The sequence below is a fragment of the Pipistrellus hanaki genome (genome assembly GCF_964339955.1).
Source record: "Pipistrellus hanaki genome assembly, chromosome: X".
In the NCBI taxonomy this organism is placed as follows: domain Eukaryota; kingdom Metazoa; phylum Chordata; class Mammalia; order Chiroptera; family Vespertilionidae; genus Pipistrellus; species Pipistrellus hanaki.
Genome location: NC_140524.1, coordinates 27279419 through 27306137, shown reverse-complemented (window position 1 = coordinate 27306137; position 26719 = coordinate 27279419). Strand labels below are relative to the sequence as shown.

Sequence of the window (26719 nt, the reverse complement as noted above, 5' to 3'; positions counted from 1 at the left end):
CTAGTGCCTTTACACAAAAGAGGCCATTAATCTATAATTAATGTTCCCACTCCAATCTTATCTAAGAGCTGAGTTCCAACTTTGGTATCATATTTAAAGAGTGGATGATATACTCAGATTATGGGCTCGATTCCCAGTGTGGGTTCATGCAGGAGGTAGCTGATCAATGATTCTCATCATTGATGTTTCTATCTCTCTCTCCCTATCCCTTCTTCTCTAAATCAATAAAAAATATATATATTTTAAAATAAAAAGTGGATTATAAACTAAGATGACTAAGATGGTTAGAGATCTACAAACTCGGTGTCTAGAGATATAAGGACTAAAGAGACATAATGGTAGCATCCATATAAGTAAAAGTCTATCAAACAGGAAAGAATACAGTTCTTCATTGATTCATAAGATTAAAAACAAACTGGGAAGTCACAGGAAAGTAGACTTCCACTCAATAATTTAATGTCTTAAGTACCTACTGTATTATTTGCAAGTCAGTGTCACAGGTACACAAATTAATAAAATAATCTCTTCCATTACAAAGCTTATAAATCAAACTAGAGGCCCAGTGCATGAAATTCATGCAAGGGACTCAGTTCTCACAGACACAGCAGCTTTCCCAGTTCTCACAGACACAGCAGCTTTCCTTGGCCCTTGCAGCCCAGGCTTCGTCCAGAAGGTCATACGGAAGGATATCTGGAAGGTCATTTGGCTGTCTGGTCTAATTAGTATATTACGCTTTTATTATTATAGGAAAGAAATTTTCTGAGAACTAGAAGATATAAAACAATGAAATTAACTATCCTGAGAAGAGTAGAATTCCCAACATGGCCACATTCTCAATCTTAGATTCTATATCATAAAAGGCCTGTGGTCATGACGCCATAATGGTGGAATGACCAAACAATGGGTCACCAGGAAGTGCACGGAGGAGCAACTCTCGCTGGCTGGGACTCGCAGCTCACGCAGTGAGGAGGGGCTCATGTGGGACAGGTGGGGCTGGGGCAGCAGAGGTGGGTCCTGCGGCTCACTGTAGGGAAGATGTGGGTCTTCCAAGATTTCAAGCACTGGGCCTCTAGTAGATACTATAATGAGCGTTCTTAATTACAAGAAAGATTAGAGTAACTAACCTTAAGGTCTCTTTTAACTCCAGACTTACGAGATACAGATAATATAATATGAATTTATATAAAATGAGAAATACCCTGAGCAGTGAAATGAGTTTTGTTTTTCTTCCCCTCAGATGGATTAATATGGAATAATAATAATATTTTATAAATAACCAATATTTTATTTGTCTCAATTGGAGTGAAAAATAAATCAATAATAATTTCCATTAACTTTCTAAAAGTAATGTATTTGGTCATTTAAACTATACTTTTTTGAAGGTCTAAGTACCCAAATTTGAAATAAGAATTAAAAACCAATTCCTAAACTTCTAAAAACAAAATAAATCATGCTGGGGCACCTACCCGGGCGGGGGCCGGGAGGGCGCGGCCACGGGGCTGGGGCGCCTCCACTGGGCGCCAAGTTTGAAAAGCTAAGATGGCTGCCAGTACCGAAAACGAAACCAAACTCAACCAGCCTCTCCAGCCATTCCAGCCTGGTCCTGCCGCCCCAGGCCGCGCTCGGGAGCACGTGTTCTTGCTTCCAGAATATTTAAAAGATGCTTCCGCCCAGACCGGTTTGGCTCAGTGGATAGAGTGTAGCTCTGTGGACTGAAAGGTCCCAGGTTCGATTCTGGTCAAGGGCATGTACCTTGGTTGTGGGCACATCCCCAGTAGGGGGTGTGCAAGAGGCAGCTGATCGATGATTCTATCTCATCAATGTTTCTAACTCGCTATCCCTCTCTCTTCCTCTCTGTAAAAAAATCAATAAAATAGCCAAAACCGGTTTGGCTCAGTGGATAGAGCGTAGGTCTGCGGACTGAAAGGTCCCAGGTTCGATTCCGGTCAAGGGCATGTACCTTGGTTGTGGGCACATCCCCAGTAGGGGGTGTGCAAGACGCAGCTGGTCGATGTTTCTCTCTCATCGATGTTTCTAATTCTCCCTCTCCCTTCCTCTCTGTAAAAAAATCAATAAAATATATTTTTTAAAAATCAATAAAATATATTTAAAAAAAAAAAAAGATGCTTCCAAGAAGATGAAAAGTGGGCTTATGTTTGTAAAATTGTTTAACCCATGTTCAGAGGAAGGAGCCCTTTACTTATTCAATATGTGTCTACAGCAGCTGTTTGAAATAAGTTTTCAAGGAAAAACACCATTCTTGGTTTATGAATCAATCAGTGCAAACAGGAGGTCTTCTCCATTTTGTCACACCCATGGACCCTCTATTTCTGCTCCTCCTCTGCCTTATAAAGGCTGATAATGAGGGAAAGTTTCAGCCTCTAGATCAAGTTGTGGTGGATATGTTTCCGAATTGCATGTTGTTGCTGAAACTTCCTGAACTTGAGAAGTTACTTCGACACGTGACAGAGGAAAAAGAAATGGGCAAAAAGAAATATTACAAGTACAGCAAAGAGAAGACATTAAAGTGGCTGGAAAAAAAAGGTTAATCAGACTGTGGCAGCATTAAAAACCAACAGCATAAATGTTGGTGCCCGGGTACAATCAACTGCATTTTTCTTTTTCTTTTTTTTAATATAATTTATTGATTTTGTACAGAGAGGAAGGGAGAGAGATAGAGAGTTAGAAACATCGATGAGAAAGAGTCATCGATCAGCTGCCTCTTGCACCCCCCCCCCCTACTGGGGATATGCCCGCAACCAAGGTACATGCCCTTGACCGGAATCGAACCCGGGACCTTTCAGTCCCCAAGCCGACGCTCTATCCATTGAGCCAAACCGGTCTCGGCCAACTGCATTTTTCTCCGGTCACCAGATTTCCTGTGACAGGGAAGAGGACTATATTCGTTATGCCCATGGCCTGATATCTGATTACGTCACTAAAGAATTAAGTGATGACCTATCTAAATATTTAAAGCTTCCAGAATATTTAGCTTCGTTGCCAAAACCTCCATCAAAGAAGGTAAAGTTATCAGATGAGCCCATAGAAGCAAAAGAAGATTACACTAAGTTTAATACCAAAGATATAAAGACTGAAAAGAAAAATAGCAAAATGACTGCAGCTCAAAAGGCATTGGCTAAAGTTGACAAGTCTGGAATGAAAAGTATTGATTCCTTTTTTGGTGCAAAAAAGAAAAAGAAAAGTTGAAAAGATTTGAAACTGAAAATGAAATCCAGCAAAAATATTTTATCTTTTACATGTTCCACTTTTGTCCTTCCTCCATGTCACTGTATTTCCTGACCCTAAATCACCATCTTTTGAAATAAAAAAAGAGCAGTTTTTAAATTAAAAAAAAAATCATACTGGATTAGTTTGTTTCAGACAGCATACATTTAATACAAACTTATTCAGGTTAATTTATTCAGTATCAATGTCAGTCATTATGACAATCTACCAGGTATAGTTGTAAAGTACTGCAAGTGGTTCAACAAATCATATATGAAAATCTACCGCACTGTGTAACTCCCATGATTTACGTATAAACAACATTCTTGCAAGTTTTTGATTCCTTCAAACGATAGTATGAACCTTTTTTAAGAACCCATCCAGGAAATATGAAAAGATAGAAATAAAATATAATTTCAACCCAAATACTCAGAAAAAAATCTGATTTGTTAGACATTCAATTATAAAAATATATCATCATCATCATTAAAACTTCTCTTTATCTGTATATCATTAGTTTGCTAGAATTAGAAACACAGGAAAACCAGTTATATTAGAAACAGACAAGTACTTTACTAAGTCTAATTTACCTCTAAGAATGTAGATAAGAAACTCCAATGATATCTAGACTCTTCACTGTAATATTTTTCCACTTTGTAAAACACTCCTAATATCAGTAAGCCCATGGGAATAACTATAAAATTAATATCACATAATGAGATCTAGAAAGCATATTAGAGAGGCAATTTCCAGCCTGTGCGTGTAGGCCTTCACCTCTATCTCATCACAATAAAATGTAAATAGTCAGAATTAAGGTTATAAATATAACTAGACAGATTTAAGTCAAGACACTAAAAACTAACTGAAATAATGAATACAACAAAGCATTGTAAACATACTAGTTGCACTGCAAACTAAAATGACTCATCTCTCATTTTTTCTGTAAAGTCAATATCCAAGAATAAGTTTTTTTAATTTTTTTATTGATTAAAGTATTACATCTGTGTCCTTATCCCTCCCATTGCCCCCACCCCACTCCCGTTCATGCTCTCACCCCCCTGGTGTCTATGTCCACTGGTTAGGTTTATGTGCATGCATACAAGTCCTTTGGTTGACCTCTACCCCTTACCCTCACCCTCTTCTACCTTCCCTCTGAGGTTTGAGCATCTGATCGATGCATCTCTGTCTCTGGATCTGATTTTGTTCATCAGTTTATGTTAATTATAATCCGCAAGAATAAGTTTTTTAATAAAATTCACTTCTGAAGTTAAAAAATATAACAGCTTTATAAAACCATTTGAGCAACAAAATAATGATAGAATTGTATTAAAACTCAAAAATGAAATAACTTCCCTGGCCAATGTGGCTCCATACAGCATCAGCCTGAGCACTGAAAGATTGTGGGTTTGATTCCCAGTCAAGAGCATGCACCTGGGTTGCAGGTTCAATCCCCAGACCCGGTCGTGGCACCTGTGGGAGGCAACCAATCAATGTGTCTCTCTCACATTAATGTCTCTCTGTCTCTCTTACTTTCTCTCTCTCTCCTCACTTCTACTCTCTCTAAAAAAAATGAAAAAAAATATCCTCACTCCTCTAGTGAGGATTAAAATTTTTTTAATCAATGGAAAACATATTCTTGGGTGAAAATTAACAACAAAAAAATAAATTAAAAAAATAAGAATCCATGAGCCTATGTTGATATAAATAAATAATTGAGTATATAAATAAATGGTAAGGGACAGTTCTTCCTTACGACAAAATCCCATTCATAAGTGTAGATTTAATAATGAAGAAAAATTTTTAAAAATTACCATTAGGCAAACACTACAATAATAACTGCTATAGGCAAACTCTACCAACAGATGCTAAAATCAGTGAGTAAAAGTTTGAGGAATATCTTCTCCCAAAATATTTATTAATTACAAAGGGGAAAGTGGTTATCCTGCAATGGAGAAACCCAGCAGACATCACTTCAACTAAGTGATAAAGGTTAACATCCCCAGTAGTAAGGTATAGCAGCATCACATGTTCCCTGGTATGATGTATTGAGAAGGACATGGCATCCCTTCCATTGTATTCTTGCCAAAAATGCATAAGTTTCCATTAAAACACAAGAAAATGTTGGACAAACCCAAAATGAGAGACAAACTACAAAATCACTGACCAATACTCTTCTAAAGTGTCAAGGTCATAACAAAGAAAAACAGAACTATCACAGAAGAGACATAGCAAGAAAGTTGCAGGTTTAAGAATATGAGAAGACGAGCCACAGCTTGGGAGAAAATATTTGCAAAAGACATATCTGATAAAGGACTATTATCCAAAATATACAAAGAACTCTTAATACTCAACAATAAAAAAATAACCTGATTAAAAATGGGCAAAAGACCTGAATAGATACCTCCCCAGAGAAGATATACAGATGGCAAATAAGCAAATGAAAAGAAGCTCTACATCATATGTCATTAGAGAAATGCAAATTAAAATAAGATACCACTATATACATATTAGAATGGCAAAAATCCAGAATACTGACAATATAAAATGCTGGTACGGATATATAGCAACAAGAACCCTCATTCATGGCTCATGGGAATTCGAAATGGTACAGCCACTTTGGAAAACAAGTTGTCAGTTTCTCATCAAATTAAATATTCACTTACTATACAATCCATCAACCATGCTCCTTAATATAAACCCATAGGAGTTGAAAATGTATGTCCACACAAATCTTTGCACCTGACTGTTTACAGTAGCTTTTTTCACAACTGTCAAATATGAAAACAACCAGCATGTTTAGGTGAATGAATAAATAAACTTTTCCACATCCAGACACTGGAATATTATTCAACACTAAAAGAAATGAGCTATCAAGCCATGAAAAGACATGGACAGAGCTTAAATGCTTATTGCTCAGTGAAAGAAGCCAATATAAAAAGGCTATATACTGTGTGATTCCAAATATAAGACGTTCCAGAAAAGGCAAAAAAAAAAAATATTGAGAAAGTACAAAGATCAGTTTTTGCAGGGATTGATGGGAGGGAGGAATTAATAGGCAGAACACAGAGAATTTTTAGGGCAGTAAAACTATTCAGTATTATACTATAATGGGGGATACAGGTCATTACACATTTATCTAAACCCATACAATGTACAAACCAAGAGTGAACCCTAATGTGAACGATGGTCCTTGAGTGATGATGATATGTCAGTGTAGGTTTGATAAGTATCAAACATACCATTATTGTGAGGGATGTTGATAATGAGGGAAGCTGTGTTTGTGTCGGGGTAGGAGGAATATGGGAACTCTATTTTCTGCTCAATTTTGGTGTGAACCTAAAACGATTCTTTAAAAAAAGCTCTCCTTTTTATTCAATTGCAGTTTACATTCAATATTATTTTGTATTAGTTCCAGGTGTTTAGCATAGTGGTTAGACAATCATATACTTTACAAAGTGTTCCCCCTGATATTTCCAATATCCATGTGGCACCATACATAGTTATCACAATATTATTGACTATATTTCCTATGCTGTACTTCATATCCCCATGACCTAGAAGTGAAATAAATCAGTCAGAGAAAGACAAATACCATATGATTTCACTTATATGTGGAATCTAAAGAACAAAGTAAACCAACAAACAAAATAGAAACAAACTCACCAATACAGAGAACAGACTGATGGCTGGCTGCCAGAGCAGGGGGGAGGGATGAGTGAAAAAGGTGAAGGGATTTATATGATAAGTACAGATTGGTAGTTACAAAATGAAGCTCTTTTTCAAAATTGCAATGTGGGATCCTGGGCTGCATCCCCTGTTGATTTCCTGGATTTGATCATTGTACTATAATAATGTAAGTTGTTAAAATTAAGGAAATCTGAGTGAAGGATATATGTTAATTGTACACTATTTTTCACAATACAGTCTAAAAGTCATTTCAAAATAAAAAGTTTTAAAATTTACAGTCACAATTCAATTAAACAAAATAAATAAAACTCCCATTTCTTCAAAAGATTCTTGCTATACATAAGGCATTATTTCATAAATGAGAACACCTTTAAGAAAGTCCTTCTATCATTTAAGTAAGTATGTGTTAATATTATCACTAATATGTTTAGTACTAAGTGCTAAGTGCATCGTTCTAATTACATTATGAATAGTAACTCATTGAACCTCAGAATCATTCTAGAATATTACTATAACCTCCATTTGACAGGTGAGAAAACTGGGTACCCAAAGTCACTTAGTGATAGAGTTGGGATTTCAGCTTCAGAATCCAGGAACTCAACGACACTCCCACAGTGTTTCTCAAAAACAAAAGTAGTAGTCATAACAGCAATAGCAGCAAAAATGATGATGACAATAATGTTAATAACAAACCAGTAAAATATATTAAAGGTGGCCCTTTCATGAGATCTTCTGACTTACAACAAATTTCACTGTACAACAGAGTATTGTATTAGGTAAGTGCCAGCGAGTTTTATAATTGTTATGGGGAGAAATGATCATTTGAGAGTCTAAGGGTTGAGGATAAAAAGTTACCTTCTGTTTTTCTCTATAATCTTCTCCTTCAAACTTGTACAAACTTTGTTCAGTGTCCATTCTAAAATTTCTCAGAGAAGACTCTCCCATTTTCTGCAAGCGTTCATTCATCTCTGCGGTCTACATTTGAAAGCATTGAAATTAGAAAATCATCACTGAATTACTTATAAATATCTGAGTATATTCTATGTTTTTAAAAAGTCAAGTTTTGAAACAAAATACCCAATCTGTTAACTTTTAAGGTAAGGATATAATGCTGACATCAAACTTGAATATAAATTTAACTTGCCCCAAGTATTTTAAATACTTAAATTGTTCTTCCAAAGTATTCTTCAATTAGGCTTTCTTTAAAATATTTTATCATTGAAGATATAACCATTTTATATTTTATATTGCAAAATTTTAATGGTACAGTAGCTAGTATTAAAATACAGGAAAACTTGGATTAAACAATTGGCATACTAACATAAGATTGCTAAAAATTCAAAGATAATATCTGATACATGAAAAGATGCTCAACAGAACTAATCAGGAAAATGAAAATTAAAACTACAATGAGTATCACCTCACACCTGTCAGGATGGCTATCATCAATAAATTATCAAGCAACAAGTAATAGATAGGATGTGGATAAAAGGGAACTCTTGTGCATTGTTGGTGGAAATGTCAACTGGTATAGTCAACTATGGAAAATAGTATGGAGGTTCCTCAAAAAAAATTAAAAGTAACACTACCATATTATCCAGCAATTACATTTCTGGGTATTTATTTAAAGCAAAGACAGTAACTTGAAAAGATATCTGCATCCCTCATGTTCAATGCAGCTTATTTACAGCACTCAAGACATGGAAATGACATGTGTCCATTGATATATGAATAGATATAAAATATATGGTGTATATGTATACAATGGAATATTACTCAGACATAAAAACGAAGGAAATCCTGCCATATGCAACACTTGGATGCACCTTGAGGGCATTATGCTAAGTGAATAGTTAGACATAGAATGACAAATACCATGTGATATGTGGAATATTTTTAAAAAAAAAAACAAAAAAAAACCAACTCATCAATACAGAGAACAGATTGATAGTTGCTAGAGGCAGGGTGTGGAGTCAGTTATAAAAAAAAAAAGTAAGTCCTGGATATATAGTGTGAATAAACAAAAATATGGTCTGAAAAGTAAGTTCTACCAACCTACAGAAAGACAGCAAATAGTGAACATGGAAAAATACTCATGGGGATGGAATCAGCAAAATCCAGACTGTGAGCAACTCAAAAGGAAATAACCCAGTTTCTACACCAAATAAATTACAAGGAAAATAATACATAAAAAAGGGAGAACTACAGATTTTTAAAAATACAGATGACATATCAACTAATGGCAATGTGTGGACATTATGTGTATTTGAATTTAAAGAAACTTTTTTAAAAGTATAGCTACTTGTGAAACATCAGCAGATAAGTGGATTAAAAAACTATGGTACATCTACACAAAGGAATACTATACTGCGGTAAAGAAGGACTTCTTACCATTTGCAACAACGTGGATGGAATTGGAGAGTATTATGCTAAGTGAAATTAGCCAGGCAGAGAAAGATAAATATCACATGATCTCACTCATTTGTGGAATATAATGAACAATATAAACGGATGAACAAAAATAGATCCAGAGACAGAGAAACATCAATCAAATCGTCAAACCTCAGGAAAGGTGGGGGTCGATGGGAGTAAGGGGGAGAGACCAACAGAGGGACTGTGTGCATGCATATGAGCCTAATCAATGGACACAGACAACAAGGGGGTAGGGCATACATGATATAGGGGGGTAATGGGGGAATAGGGACATATATGTAAAAAATAAAAATTAATAAATTAATAAAATATTATAAGAAAAAAATATATATATATTAAATGTAATCTATACAACTGGTCACCATAACCTTAAGAGAAATTGTTTCATCTGACAATGATTTCTAAATGAAACTCTCTGTAGCCTGAAAATTATCATGGAAGGAAATAAAGAGGTTTCCTTCAAAAGTCGTAAGGATTGTAATTTAAAGTCAATACATTTGGCCTCTTGAACTAAAGTAAATGATTTGTGTGTTTGCCTCCCTGACAAAGTTTATATAAAGTTACCAAAAAAATTGACAGCCAGTTTGAAATGGGGAGAGGGTGGGAGAGGTAGAAGAGGGCATAGGGAGAATAAATGATGATGGAGGAAGGGGGGGGAAAAGGGGAGGTGAAGGCATATGTGGATGGATAGGGGAGACTGGGGGGAGGTTAAGTGGGGGGGAGGATAAATATGTACTACTATTTGTAATCCTTCAAACAATAAAAAAATTTTAAGAAGAAACAATTAGAAAATTTAATACTAACTGGATATTTGATATTATTAATGATTTATTGGAGTTTTCAAGTAGTGTAATTCTATAATTATTGTTTTTAGAAAGAGTTCTTACATTTTATTTTTTAACTTTTTATTTTTTATATATTTAATTTATTGGGGTAACATTCTATATAATAAAAGCCTAGGTGGTGTCGTGTGACATTGTCACAAGATGGCTGCCACAAGATGGCCACCCTCACATTGTCACAAGATGGCCACCACAAGATGTCCACCACAAGATGGCTGGCAGGGGAGGGCAGTTGGGGGTGACCAGGCATGCAGGGGTAGGAAGTTGGGGACCATAAGGCTGGCAAGGGAGAGCAGTTGGGGGTGATCAGGACAGCAGGGGATGGCAGTTTGGGGTGATTGGGCTGGCAAAAGGCAGTTGAGAGCAATCTGGCCAGCAGGAGAGTGGTTAGAGGGCAATCAGGCTGGCAGGCGAACAGTTAGGAACCTGCAGTCCCAGATTGTGAGAGGTATGTCTGACTGCCAGGATTGGGCCTAAACCAGCAATCAGACATCCCCCAAGGGGTCCCAGATTGGAGAGGGTGCAGGCCTGGCTGAGGGATACTCCCCTCCCCGTGCATGGATTTTGTGTACTGGGCCTCTAGTTGAGTAATAAATTATATAGATACTAGAGGCCTGGTGCATGAAAATTCATGCACTGGAGGGGTGTCCCTCAGCCTGGCCTGCCTCCTCTCACAATCCAGGAGTCCTCAGGGGTAGGAGGCGACCTGGTGATCAGGGGAAGGTGATGGTAGCGCAAGCCTTGGCTGGCCATGGTTACCTGAGCCTCGGTGGCCCTGAGCAGCTGGGCAGCCACCATTCAAGGTTTACCTACCTCGGGCCAGCCTTGGGAAGCTGGGGGTCTAAGGAGACTGGGGAACTCGAGGCAGGAGTGCAGCTGTGGAAGCTGCCATCTTTGAGGGTGTGGCAGTCAATTAGCATATTCCCTTCTTATTGGCTGTGGGCACCGCCATCTTTGTGATGGCATGAGAGTAAATTAGCATATTCCCTCTTTATTAGATAGGATCAGGTGTACAATTTTATAATACCTCATCTGTATATTGTATTGTGTGTTTACCACCACAAGTCAAGTCTTCCTCCATCATCATTTATTCTCCCTATGCTCTCTTCTACCTCTCCCACCCCCTCCCCATTCCCTCTGGTAATCACCATACTGTTGTCTCTGTCTATGAGGTGGTTTTTTTCTTTGCTTAATCCCTTTGGCTTTTTCATCCAGCCCCCCTACCCTCCTCCCCTCTGGCAGCTATCAGTCTGTTCTCTGTACTTAGTCTGTTTCTATTTTGTTTTTTAGTTTATTTTGTTCATTAGATTCTACATATAAATGAAATCATAGTACTGGCGTCTTTCACTTATCATAAAGCTATAGAACATTAATACAATGGAATACTACTCAGTCATAAAAAAAATTAAGGAAATTTTACCATTTTCAAAAGCATGATGGTTCTGCCTACTCTTGCTTGTATTTAAAATTATCCAAAATAATTTCTGGCAAAAAGCAAATTCAACACAAAACCACAATATTCTGCAACAGCTTATTATATATACCTTAACAAATAATGCTTTAATATTTCATGAAATGTTCATAAAAGATTTTCAGTTAACAAAATTTACCAGCAGATAATTTTTAATCCAGTGCAAAAAATACAGTCCTGATATATGTGATTAAACATAAAATTTATTTTGTTTTTATACAACTATATTTTCAACAATCATATAGTAAAATGTCACTCAATGTTAAACTCTGGTTCATAGTCTTTTTTTTCTCATAGTCTTTCTTAAACTAAAGATACCTAAACTACCCCAACATATAAATCTACAAATTCTTAGAGAGGACATGAGTCTTTTGAAGCATGAGGTTTAAAAGATGTATTTGAAACAACACAAGTACAGAGAGCATGTTGACATATGTTGATTTCAAAACAATCCATTGTGAAAACAAAATGCCATTTTAACTAACCTTCTTTTCCCCTCTTTCCAAAAGAGTTGTAATGTCTTCATCTGTCAGCTCACTTTCCTTAGAAGCAAAAACATGAGTGGCTCCATGACGTATCATTTGCAACATTTCCTCTTTGGCCAGCTTGTTAGACTGTTGATCAATGAGTCTTCCTAATAGCAAAAATAAAAGTTATATATATATATATATATATATATATATATATATATATATATATATATATATATATATATATATATATGTATATATATATATTCTACTATATTCCAGAGAAAGCATGGCATAACAGTTCTAATAAGACACCACTACATTTATCCATAAGTAAAGCTTTATAAGAACAAAAATTTGTGAGCTTTAGTTATTTTTAATTAACAGCCCTACAAGTTTTTCTTCTATCATATCTTCTATTTCGACATGAATTTCCTTCTGTAAAATTCAGCTAAAACTCAGAAGGACAGAAACATTTTTTCAAGTACAAAATTCACTTTTTAGATCAATTTTTCTGTACAGAAAGATACCCTCGAATACCTGTTTTAAAAACATCTTAACTCAACATTTTGTCTGACACTTGGCTATAAGCTATTAATGTTTAACTAGCTTATAGTGAATGCAAGGCTTTAGTTTAAGATTTAAATTAGCGGGGGGCAATGGTAAGATATGTACACAGATAATAATTTAATTAAAAAAGATTTAAATTAGCATTTTGTATTAAAAATTGACATTTTTTTGATCACTAAGCTTGCAAATTTTGGTCAACTTTCACTAAAAGTAATCTCTTTTGAAGAAAGTTGCATGTATTTTTGAAAAAAAAAAAAACACACCTAAGTTTATACATAAGTTTATACCTTGTTGTATAACAATTGAGTCAAGTCTCAGTTTTATCTCAGCTCTTTCTACAATCCTTTCTTCAACAGTGTTGTCAGTGATGAGGCGGAACACACGTACTGGCTTCTTCTGACCAATACGATGTGCTCGATCCTAATAGAAAAAAAGTCTATTATAAGATTTTGGTATTCTGGATAAAAGGTAATATAGCCACCATCTACTATAAAAATCTGAAACCAAAATTAGTTCCTAACCTCTTTATACCTACAAATTTTTAAAAAAGCATAATAACTATAAAAGGTAAAGCCTTACCATATGACCTACCAAGTCCACTTCTGGATATTTATCAAAGAAAACGAAAATACTAATTCAAAAAGAAATATGGACCCCTATATTCTTTGAAGCATTATTTACAATAGCCAAGATATGAAAGCAACCTAGATGCCCATCAATCAATTAGATGAGTGGATAAAGATGTGGCATATAGTTTTTTTAATGAAATATTACCCAGCCATAAAAAATGAACTCTTGCCACTTGCAACAACACAGATGGATCTAAAGGGCATTTTTCTAAGTGAAATGAGTTAGACAGAGAAATACATTTATATATTTCACTGATATGTGAAATCTAAAAAACAAAACATAAATGGACTCATAGATACAGAGAACAAACTAATGGTGACAGAGGCGGGATGAGCAATAAGATAAAGGAGATTCCCCAACACAAACTTTCAGTTATAAAATAAATCACGAGGATATAATGTATAGCATAAGTAATACTAGGGACTTGGTGCACAAAATTCGTGCACTGGAAGGGAGGGTCCCTCAGCCCAGCCTACCCCCTCTCACATACTGGAAGCTCCCTTTGTGGGAGGTAACCAGGCTGATCTGGGAAAGGCATCAGCCCCATCATCCCGCTGCTGCAGCCACTGCCAGTCACCATAGCTGCCAAGGTGTTTTCATCAACACGGACTCCAGTCTCTTCACCATGAAAAAATGACAACTTTCTTTAGGCATTTTCAAGATGTGTCTTTCATAGGATATGACATCTTTTTTTTTTTTTCACCCTCACCTGAGGATACGTTTCCATTGATTTTTAGAGAATGTGAAAGAGAAAAGGAAAGACAGAGAACAACATCAAAGTGAGAGGAACACTTTGGTTGCCTCCTGCATGAGCCCTGATCTGGGCCTCAGCCAGGGAAGAGCCTGCAACCTAGGTACATGCTTGATCAGAATCGAACCCAGACCCTGCAGTCGGCAAGCCTAGGCAATATCCACTGAGCCAAACTGGCTAGGACATGATATGACATTTCTTAGCCCTCCAGCAGCAGACCCTCGTTTTTTCTCCAGGACTGTGGTGGAAAAGCCCTAGATCACCTTTTTTGATTCTTATACCAAAGTTACTAAGAATATTACCAGTGGCATACAGGGAGCTTAGCCAATTAGCGCTCAGAAAAGGTGTTTCCTCTGTAGTTCACACCTATTGCCTCTAATCTCCCGCTCCACCCCTGCCAAGGCCTAAAGCTTCTGGGCCTGGGCAGAGGCCCCCAGCTTCCTGATTGCCGGCTCCGCCCCTCCCCAGGCCCCTCCAATCACTGGCTCTGCCCCCCAGCTCCCTCAGATGCTCCGCCCCTGGCCAGGCCCCAAGCCTCTGGCGGAGATTTGGGGCCTGGGCAGGGGCCCCCAGCTCCCTCTGATCGCCAGCTCCATCTCTGCCCAGGAGCCCCCTGGCTCAGGCCCTTCCCAGGTTGCTCAGGACCCACACAGGGCCTACCTCGGAGTGACCTGGGTGCTGAGAAAGTTCCCCAGGACCCAGGCTGCTGGGCGCCTACATATGCAAATTAACCTCCAACTTTGTTGGGTTTATTTGTATACTCACTCTGATTGGCTGTGGGCACAGCAGAGGTACGATCAATTTACATGTTTGTATATTATTAGGTATGATAGTCATCATTACAGCTTTGTGGACTTATCATGCTGGTCACTTCATAGGGTATACAAATGTTGAATCACTTTATTGTATACCTGAAACTTATATAATACTACATGCCAACTATATAAAATTAAAAAAAAAAAACTAGGGGTAGCTGAACGCTTCTTGACTAAGTTACTAAATAATTTTTAACCCACTAAATCCAAACACCTTCCACACGAGCAAGGACTTTTGTAAGTACGGAACAAAGTAGTTAACAAGTGTTGCTATGGTAGCAAAAGTCAGCTTTATCTCATCATCGAAGGAGTTCCTTCTGGTTTCTAAGGCAACTCAGGAATCTGTAGTAGAGTCATAAAAATTAATCGGATACTAATATCCTTACTGTATATTGGTCTAGAATTGGTCCTATGGTTTATAGTTGGTAAAGCTAACAAGTGGCAAGTTCTGATAATATTAAAACATCCAGGGGTAGTGGTTTTTAAAACACAGAAGCTGCTAGAGCAAATAGGTGAAGGCAGGATGGTAGTTAAGAAAGAAAAAAAATCAAAGAAACAAAGTTCAAAACAGCTCTTGTACTAAATATAAAAATACCAGAGCCCAATTACACCTTCAGTACTGAAAGAGAATGCAACATCCCTACACATATTTTAAATTTCAAACTCAAATCAGTAGATTGTGAAACAGCTATACTCTAACAATTTTATGGAAATAAAGGTCTTAATAAGTTTTCCATTTCAGTAACACTGTAACTTACTTGGCTTACTCCTACTTAGTTATATCAAACAGGTGGTTTGGTACCATGCTAAAATAACAATTATGCCAAAGTATATTGATTTTCAAATGTCCCAATGGTCAATATTTTCAATTCTCTATCATAAAAAAATTAAAGACTTCTAAGCTATGCCTCACTGGCATATGACTTCCAAAGATAGTCAGTTATTCCATAACTTATTGGGATTTTGAATGAATAACTCTTTTGAATCTTTTTACTTCTGAAATTATATTTCTATATCTATATATTGACAGAAGTTGTAGCTCTAGTTCAATAAATGATACCATGAAAGAGAAATAGCTCCCTGAAAACAAAATTTGAGGTAGAATAGTTTCTGATACTGTCCTTAGCAAATGTTTTCTTGGAATATTTTCCTTTGTTACCTTTTTACCTCCTCACCACAAATGTTTTATTGTAAAAGTTAAAATTGCACTTCTCCCAACTTCAGTACTAAGGATTTTAATATATTTAATTAGTAAGCAGAATAATATTAAGAGACTTTTAACCCTCTTCATTAAAACATGCATGTGTTCTGTTCAAGACATTTCTTTTTTCATGATAAAAAGCCAAAATCGACACAAATGCTATAGATGGATTTGGGTATGTTTGTTTTCATTTCCTTTGTTTGTTTTTGCAGTTTGCACAATTGAAATATTGTTTATTTTCCAGGAGAATCTATTTTAGCATCTACAAAAATTCCCCAAGATTGTTTTACCCTTTAATCATAAATTGTCTTGGTGCTATATAAATAACAATAATATTCTGAGCGAAGAAAAATTTCTGATATCATTGAAGATTACTAACCATAGCTTGTAGATCAACCTGTGGATTCCAGTCTGAATCATACAGTATAACCACATCAGCACTGGCCAAGTTAATTCCGAGACCTCCAGCCCTGGTACTCAGCATAAAGATGAATTTGCTGCTATTAGGAGCATTAAATGCCTCTATTGCTTCCTTTTTTTTTAAATTGACACAGGAGAGGCAAGAAAAAGAGAGAAAAATCAGATTATATTACCTTAAACTAATTTTAACATGCAGACTCAAAACCCTACTTCATAATGTTCTCCCACCTTCTAAAATATAAACATTTAGCTATCTATATACTGTACTGTGTAAGTTGCTGTAGGAAGTATATTGCATAAAATTCCTAATCTTTATGAGAGTACATCAATAGAGTCAAACTTAGAACACTCATATAAACAAATTTAACTAAGCAATAAATCATTTGAATTATTTTAAAACAATAATAGTGAAAATGTTTTAACTAAGTGAGAGCTGATATATATCTAGGGACAAAATGTCAGATATGTCAAATTCATTCCCATTAGTCTATGATGAATTAATAAGGAAGGTATAGTTTAGGAGATCAGCCAAGAAAGAAAAAGTTTTAGAAATGGGAATGAGAGCAACAGATATAGGGGAAGGTAAGTAGATTTATTTTGATATGGTGAAAAGGGGCAAACCAATAAGTAATGAGGAAAATCAGGAAGGTAATCAAGGGATATTTAGTAAAGAGCTTTAAAAATTAATGGAATATTAATATCCTTACTATATAAAGATCTCATACAAATTAATTAGAAAATAAATACCAAGACCCCAAAAGAAAAAATGAGCCAACAAAACCACAGACAATACACAGAAAAACAATCACAAATGGCTAATAAACACAAGAATAATGTTCAATCCACTAGTAATCAAATAAATACAAATTAAAACATAATACCATTGTTTGAAAATTAAAAAAAAATGATAATACTCAATGTTGACGAAGGGGACGGTGAGACGGGCACTCTCATACATTGCTGCTGGGAGTGTAAATTGGTACAACCTTTTTGGAAAGCAATTTGGCAATATGCATCAAGATTCTTAAAAATATTCATACCCTTTGACCCAGTAATTCCACTTCTAGGAAATTATCCTAAGGAAATAATCAGAGACGTGCACAAAGATTTATGTATAAGGACTTTCACTTTACCATTATTTATAAATAGTGAAAAATTTGAAACGACCTAAATGATCAACAATAAGGGATAAATTATTCATAGTACATCCATAAGATTAAATGTTACACTAAAATTATTTTTACAATGACTTTTTTACTAATACCGGAAAGTACAATTTGATGTTGAATAAAAAGTATCAGGATACTGAACTTTATATATAATGTACATAGTAAATAAATTATAATATTCTAATGTATATTTTACATATACTCTTATATTTATATATTCAATATATACATGACTATATTCATTAAAAGGTTGGCCAGAAATACTTTTCCAAATTTCCTTCAGCAATCGAATATTACTGTTATAATCACAAAATATAGGCAGTTACACTTTTCATGAATGGAATGGCATGGTCAAAAGTTGCAGGCAGAAAAGGTGACTCCCACTGCCAGTCAGTATAGCATGTAGAGAGGGCAGTACAGAAAGCAGCATGGTGTAGTGAGAGGCAAGTTGGTGTAGAGGAAATAGCAAAAACCTGGGCGTGAATCATAATTCTACCAGTTATTACATATGCGGATCTGAGCAAGCATTTAACCTCTCTGAGACACAGTTTCAAGTACAGAAAAATTGCCAAGACTTTACTGGGCTACTGGACGAATTCAATTGGAACTATAAATTGCCTAGCTTATAGCAGTAGTTGCTTGACAAATGGTAGTCCCTTTCCCTATAAAAGTGAGGATGCCAATTCAGTGCACATTACAGGAACTGAGTCAGATGATGACCAAAGACTTAGCTAAATTTAACTGTATCAATGGAGAAAGGGCAAATCTGGAAACTATTGAGAAAGAATTCTTCATTATCAGCTGGGAAATGATTAAAGTAGGGAATAAATATGGTCTTCCCCTTCTTATTGGGAAAATAATAAAAATGATTGAAATGATTGTGAGGACAACAACATAATGGAAAAGCAGGGCATTTCCAAAAAATAAAAAATGATCAGCTCTGACTTTGTTGTATCTAAAGTCAACACATGCAATTTAAAGCCTCTGGAGGGAGAATAATATTTGAAATTTTAAGAAAACAAAAGAATTTGGGCATAATTAGGTAATGTCTATGATGTTTATGAGGAGGGAGATCAGCTAGAAATGCAAAATGGCTAGTTGAAATCAGAAAGCATCTATTCTTCTGCTTTGTATCATCTTTATTCCAGGAAGCATGGTCATTATGAATGGTTCTATATGGTCTATGCTTAAAGTGGATTTGGAGAAACCCGTTCTCAAGAACAAAAGGGCAAAAGCCCAGTAAACCTTCAAGTTACCATTTCAGAAAGAGTAAAATACTATAGAGCAGGGGACAGGGTAAGCTTTCAAATTTCCTACTATTGTAAATGTTACTGTTTCCCCAAAGTGGGCAGCAGGTAAACCCTTAATATGAAAAGGACCTGTGTACCTAGCCTATGCTCTAGCCAGGCTTCAATGCAACATACAAGGGACAGAGGGCCCACCGCAGCTATGGAGGGAGAAGGCCATGTGCTGAGTCTTTGTGACCTAAGAAGGGGCCCCAAAGCTGAGAGGTAAAACGGATTGTGTGCAATTTCATGACATGCGCTATAAACTGCACCACACAATTTAAAAACTGCATTCATACCTATTATATCCAATGGTCCTCACAACGTTGTCAGATAAAAGAAGCCTAGGTATTAATATTACCCTTATAATACAGTTAAAGATACTGAGGCTCAGAGAATTAAATGGCTTGCACACACTACAAAGTGGTGGAGTTGGTGCTAAAATTCAGGTCTTCTGAAACCAAGTTCAATGCATTTTCCACTATACCATGAAATCACGATCTTTGCCCAGAGCATGAGTACAGACTTAAAACAGAGGCCAAAGACAGAGTCCTGAAGGATCACAGAAAAGAGAAGATAAATTAGCATAGCCCTCCCCAAAAAAGTGCTTTAAAATGTTTAAAATACATTAGACCCCTGACATTCGTGAGGAATAATCTAAGACCTAGAAGAATTTCCAAATATGAGAAAAAATATTGGATGCTAAGTAGGCTTCCTCACTAACTAAATGATTCTTTTCTGTATATCAAACTTTTAGTATTCCAAGAGCCAAACATATGATCAGCACCTATACCTATGTTATCCCATTTCAGTTTTTCAAAATCTCTGTAAGATTGAGATTATTCCCTTTACAAATTACTGTTTCTTGAGTCTTTAGGGTTGCTCATAAAGTGGAAAAATCTCAATGTTAAACTCCACGAATGGTGAGGGTCTACTGTAGGAGGCAAATCGATTAAAGAAAATGACATAAAACCAGAGGTCAAAGAGTTAGTTAAGAAGCAGTTAGTAATCAAAAGGTCAGAGATAGCAATGGTTAGAGGAGGTAAAGATGCAATAGTGTAGTATCCTTTAGATAAATGAGAATGTCTTTGAAGACCTTGAAAAGAATGATTGGTAAAGTGTCAGTGTAACGGAAGCCAAATTGAAAATCTCAGAGAGAGAGAGAGAGAGAAGTGGCAGTGAGAAATTCAATGCCTCTAGCTACAAAAAAAGGTCAAAGTTCAGAACTCCTTAATGATGAAAACATGGCTAACTGAACTCTAAATTTTGAAGTCTTTATTTTCTCATCCTTACCTCTCTTTCTTCATGTGGGGTTTGTCCATCCAATCGACAATACTCATAACCACGCCACATACAATAATCCTCCAAAATGTCCAGCAAGCGAATCATCTGGCTAAAAATGAGGACCCTTGAACCTAAAACATTTTATCAAAAAAGCAAGTTATTCAGCATGTGTAAAACTAATTTGAAAGTTACAAAAATAAAAGTAAGCATCATATGAAATATAAATATATAGCACATGAACATTCCTCTAAACACACACACTTATCCACCTACACACCTTCAAGACATGCTATACATTTGTTGAGGTGATCTAAAATCTGACTTTCTCTGTCCTGAAGCTGAGCAATTGGTCATAGTCTTCTAACTATTCTCTTTTCTCTAGTCTCTTCTCCTTAGTAGATTCCCTCATATTGCTTCCAAGGTTCTCTTCCAAAAAACAAGTCTGATTGTATCACTTACCACAGCCAAGTCTTCTCTGAACTGCCCTGCAACCCACCCTGCCTTCAAATAAGCACAAATTCCTTAAAGCATGTTTTAAAAGGCCTTTTGTAACATAGTCCCATCCATCTTCCCAGATTCATTACTGCCACTCTACCCCAAATACCATAAGCTCCACATTCCCTTCTTTCACACCTGTCTTCATTACTGTGGAAAACCCTTCCCCTGCTTTTCCAGTGGGTTACTTCTATACATTTTCTAGGGCTCACCTCAAATGTCATCTCTGTGACCACTTCCCCAAAGCAACAAATCACAGCACTTATCACAATGAACTCCAACTATTCCTCCTCACCACACTGTGAGCTTCTCCAAGGCAAAGACTGTTTTGTGTGTCAATGCATCTTTTTTACAACCAGCCTATAGGACAATTCCTGGCAAATAGTAAGTACTCAACAATGTTTGCTGACCGAATGAACGAATGAATGAATGATGAGTGATCTTGCAAAATGTCATCAATATTGTTATTTCATGTTAATAGAGACTTATAACTCACCCTGTTCTTTGAGTTTGGCCAACAGTTTATCGAGAACTACCATTTTACCACTGTTGCTGACAATGTGCTCATCAGTAGTATAAGGTGGACCAGGTTCAGCACCATCAAATAGGTAAGGATGATTACAACACTTTCGTAGCTGCATCAGAATGTTTAATAGTCGCATCTTGTCCATCTTGCCAGCAGAGTTTAAAACATCAATATCTTTCATCAGGATTTTTGTATACCTAGAATTTTTAAATATAATTAATCATTGATTATGAAAAAGGTTTAATGCCATCAAAAATATCCCTTGGGAGAACAATTTAGACTCCTATTTAAAGATAAATAAGATCTGAGTCTAACTGGAGTACCTCAGTAGTTGAGCATCAACCCATGAACCAGGAGGTCATAGTTCAATTCCAAGTCAAAGCACATGACTGGGTTTCAGACTCAGTCCCCAGCAGGAGGCATACAGGAGGCAGCCCATCAATAATTCACTCTCATCATTAATGATTCTATTTCTCTCTCCCTCTCCCTTCCCCTCCAAAAATCAATTAAAAATACATTTAAAAAAATAAATATTTGATAGTAAATCTGATCAGCAAATCCAAGAAAGTAATAAAGGCTGAAACACTTTAACTTGTCTGTTGCCTATTAACCTGTTCCTCTACTTTTTTCATTACTAGAAATTGCAATCAGCTGATAACTATTCAAATAACTATATCTGATAATTATTCAATATACAATCGCAAGTTCTTATATCTGGCTTCCTAGGTCATTTTTTTCCTGATCCTATAAACATTTTTCATTTTCTTTTCTAGACCTTCATCCAGGCAAAAATAGACCAATGTATCCATCTGAATGGTAAGAATATTTAATTATAATAAGAGCCAATCTGTACTGAATGCAAGTGCCAGATATTACATCACGGGCTTTATATAAATCATCTTGTTAAATCATCATAAAAACCCTGAGATTTGTACTATTATCACCCCCATTTTACAGACAGAAATTTAAGCAGCTAAGAGAAGTTAAACAACTTAGAGCTACAGAAGGGATAAAGCCAGAGTTTGATCATATGCCTGAGTCCAGAAAAATATATTCTTCACAACTACCTTATACTGGTTTCAATAGTAGAGAAGTCATTCTATGTTATAAATTATCTAATTTTATTTATATAAGCATCATTTTGTTTCTCTTAGCAACATTATTACACTACTAGAGTCCCAGTGCAAAAATTTCGTGCACAGGGGTGTGTATCCCTCAGCCCAGCCTGCACCCTCTCCAATCTAGGACCCCTCGAGGGATGTTCGACTGCCTGTCTAGGCCTGATCTAAGTAGGATCGGGCCTAGACGGGCAGTCGGACATCCCTCTCACAATCCAGGACTGCTGGCTCCCAACTGCTCTCCTGCCTGCCTTCCTGATTGCTCCTAACCATTTCTGCCTGCCAGCCTGATCACCCCCTAACCACTTTCTGCCATCCTGTTTGATGCCTAACTGCTCCCCTGCCAGCCTGTTTGCCCCTAACTGCCCTTCTCTGCAGGCCTGATCACCCATTACTGCCCTCTCCTGCAGCCCAGGTCCCCCCCAATTGCTCTCCCCTGAAGGCTTGTGTCCCTCCCCAACTGCCCTTCCCTGCAGGCCCAGTCGTCCCCAATTTCCCTCTTCTGCCAGCCTGGTCACCCATAACTGCCCTCCATTTCAGGCCTGGTCCCTCCCAAATTCCCTCTCCTGCTGGCCTGATTGCCCACAATTTCCCTCCTTTGCAGACCTGGTCCCTCCCAACTGCCCTCCCCTGCTGGTCATCTTGTGGCAGCCATCTTGTGTCCACATGGGGGCAGCCATATTGTGTGTTGGAGTGATGGTCAATTTGTATATTATTCTTTTATTAGATAGGATTAACATGTCTAATTTATGATTCCTTGTGATTCCTCTTTTGTTAATTTCCTGTTTTGCTTGTATTTATAAAACCATATGAGCTTCTATTTTTTTAATATGCATAGCCATTGACATTTTCACCCATCTCATTATTACTGATTGTTATTATAGTTATTACTATTTCTACTGATGGAAAAAATAACAAATGTGTCTGTGACTTTATCCTCTTTAACCCTGACATCATCTTGATTAGCTTATTATCCCCATTTTAAAGAAGTGAAACTGAGGTGACATAACTTGCTATTTAAACTATTAAGAGGAAAAGCTCAGGATTCAAACCCAAGTTTATGGACTCCAAGGCCAATGTCTTTCCCAAAGGTTAAATGAAATACTCACCAATTTTCCATTGAAATATGTGAGCTACTTAACTTGCCATTGAAACATACAATGTAATTTTTGAACTAAAGGCATAACTGAACCACTTCAAAGCTTATTTTTCATAACTCCTTATACATAAATTCTAATAAAAATAAAATAGCTCACCATTCTCGTTGCATTTTACTCAGTCCCAAGTAAATCTTTATTTCCTTTTTAGGAGGCAGGCTCTTCTCTACATCAGTTTTTATACGACGTAACAAAAATGGTTTTAAAACCTAAAAAGTTACAGTTTTTATAAAAGTTTATCAGACATTTCATATATAAACCTAAATTACACATGCATAATCAGATGGCACAAAATACAACAAAAAGTAAGACAAGATTATTAAATAAGTTAAAAGAAAAAAAAGCCTTAAAAATCTCCTGCCATATAAGATTTTTAAACCTTTGAAGAAGTCAATTTGGAGTCTCCAAAAGTGAAATAAAAATTCAGGAAACTTCAAAATGGTTAAATATATGAATGAGGAGAAAATGGTCCAATGTTAAGGAAGATATAAATGAACAGAGTAAAAAGATGCAATAATGAGTATATGCTTACAAGGAAGATTCTATCACAAAAAATAATAGTGCTACCATCTATAGAGTACCTGCAATGTGTCAGACACTGCACCATGAACTTCACACTGACTCCTTACAATAAATCTTTTAGGGAAATGTGATTATTTTAATTTTTAAAATATCACCAAAGTTACTTGGCCAATAAGTGGTAGAAGCAGAATTCAAACCCAGACCAAGTCAATTCTACAATCAACTCAGTCCCAGTTAGCTATCATGAGCTGGTCAATTTCCTTAACCCTTCAAAGCCTGTTTCTTCATCCATTCATCCAAAAATATATATATGGTGTGTGTGTGTGTGTGTGTGTGTGTGTGTGTGTGTGTATGTGTGTGTGTGTATGTATATGTATGTGTGTGTATATATATATATATATATATATATATATATATATATATATGGCAAGCATTTTTAAATAGGAATAATGATACCTATTCCTAAGGTGCTGTGACAATTTGTGGTAGTACATATGTAGAACTTAACCACAGCAGACATTACAAAACTATTGATATTATTATTAGAGATCAATGGGAGATAAGAAAAAGGGAGAAGTAAAGGCAGATTTCTGGTTTTTTATTTGGACCTCTTAAATTTGTCTAAGGCAGTGGTCGGCAAACTGCGGCTTGCAAGCCACATGTGGCTCTTTGGTCCCTTGAGTGTTCTAACACCACTTCTTCAAAATAGACTCGCCCAGGCAGAAAACCAACTTCTGCGCATGGGCCATGAAGTCTCAATTGCACTGTACGTGTGCACCCGCATGTGGCATTTTGTGGAAGAGCTGCATATGGTTTGCGAGCCGCGGTTTGCCGGCCACTGTTCTAAGGCATATTCTTTTTAAATTTATTTTGTTGAATAAATTTATATTGTTGAAAGTATTACAGATGTTCCCTTTTATTCCCCATTGACCACCTTCACCCCCCTCAAGCCTTCACCACACTATTTTCTGTGTCCTTTGGTTATGCATATATGCAAACAAATTCTTTGGTTAATCTCTCCACACCCACCACAGCCATCCCTCTGAGATTAATCAATCTGTTCCATGCTTCTGTGTCTCTGAATTTATTTTGTTCATCAGTTTATTTTGTTTATTAGATTCCACATGAATGAGATCATATGGGGAATTCTTAAAAGTTTAAACTGCCTGTAAGATATTTATGCAGAAGACTTAGAAGGTAGTGGGATATATAAGTCTATACCTTAGAACAGAGATATGGAGAGATAAAATTGGGAATTAAAAGTGTACTAGAGGCCCAGTGCATGAAATCTCTGCATGGGTAGAGTCCCTATTGGCTTCCGGGATGCCTCCCTTCCTCTGGCTGCCTGCCTGCCGCCTCCACTGCTGTTCCCTTCCCCCAGCAACCTGCCATCACCACCACCACCACCACCACCACCACCACCACCACCACCACCACCACCGTCACCACCGTCACCGTCACCGTCACCCCCTGGTCAAACTTCCAATAGAACTCCCAGTTGAACTCCCAGTCGAGGGGTCAATTGGCATATTAGGCTTTTATCATGTAGGATTATTATATAGGATAGGTGATAGCTGAAACTATAGGAATTGATCCCCAGGGAGAACATGTATGCATAACCCATGGACACAGACAATAGTGTGGTGAAGGCCTGAGGGGGGTCATGGAGGAAAAGGGGGACATCTATAATACTTTCAACAATGGAGATTTTAAAAAAAGAAAGTCATAGACAAAGCCCTACAAAACACTAAATTTGGGGGAACAGAAAAAGAAAAGCCCATAAAGGGGACTGAGAGGAGCAGACAAAGAGATAAGAGAAAATACATCCCATACCCTAGAAATCAAGCAGGTAAGAGTTTCAAGCAGGAAGAATGGCTAGCTGTGCTAAATAGTACAGAGAAGCCAAGATACTGACCAAAAGTGTACCCTGAATAGCACAACTTAAAAATCATCAAAGACTTTTGAGATAAGCTTCAATTGTATGGAATACATAGAAGCCAGTGGTCAGTGAATCCAGGAGTGAATAAGGCCCACCAGAGACAGAACAACCTGTGCCTAAACCTAACCAAGTTTGACATCTGAAGCCCAACTGTACTATGACTTGTATGACAAGATTCTTGGGAGATTTGTCTTCTATTCCTCTTCTGCATTCTTACAATAAATGCCCCATTACTTAAGGTAACTTGTTTTCTGACTTGTTCTATTTTACTCTGAACAAATATTTATAGCATGATGGCTGTTGGGGATTCAAGTCAATGACTGCTTAATGAGTAGTTACTATGGATCAGGCACACAGCATATTGTGGTGGAAAACAGACATGGTTTCTGCCACATGAAGCTTATACATGGGGAGAAGTGGGGGTGGACAATACATTTTTGTTTTTATTTTTCAATTTGTAAATAAGGCTTGAGATTCTCAGTAAAACAACTGACCAAAAATATAGCAAACATGCATCTGCATCCACTTCCACACAAAACTCCAATAAGACAAAAAAAATTAGAACTGTACATAAAAATAAGAGTGAAGCCCTATCTGGTTTGGCTCAGTGGATAGAGCACAGGCCTGTGGACTGAAGGATCCCAGGTTTGATTCCAGTCAAGGGCACATGCCCAGATTGCTGGCTCGATCCCCAGTAAGGGGCATGCA

General features: G+C 36.7%; 1 protein-coding gene and 1 pseudogene across 7 annotated transcripts in view; one reads left to right on the top strand and one right to left on the bottom strand.

Annotated features, from left to right (window-relative positions):
- Window positions 1-26719, bottom strand: part of SMARCA1 (SNF2 related chromatin remodeling ATPase 1) — an 85122-nt gene that overhangs the window by 32804 nt on the left and 25599 nt on the right. For 5 of the 6 annotated variants that reach the window (XM_084870705.1, XM_084870703.1, XM_084870707.1 and 2 more), the window contains 8 exons: window positions 23650-23759; window positions 21246-21472; window positions 20264-20385; window positions 17556-17591; window positions 16475-16627; window positions 12986-13118; window positions 12144-12292; window positions 7768-7887 (listed from right to left, as the gene is read on the bottom strand). In XM_084870705.1, the coding sequence (XP_084726831.1) occupies window positions 7768-7887; window positions 12144-12292; window positions 12986-13118; window positions 16475-16627; window positions 17556-17591; window positions 20264-20385; window positions 21246-21472; window positions 23650-23759 (1050 nt within the window). The remainder of the gene's footprint in view (window positions 1-7767; window positions 7888-12143; window positions 12293-12985; window positions 13119-16474; window positions 16628-17555; window positions 17592-20263; window positions 20386-21245; window positions 21473-23649; window positions 23760-26719) is intronic. The other variant, XM_084870704.1, reaches the window with a different exon arrangement.
- LOC311615409 (ribonuclease H2 subunit B-like) lies at window positions 2137-2640 on the top strand (annotated as a pseudogene). Its single transcript has one exon. The product of its transcript is annotated as a ribonuclease H2 subunit B-like (transcript).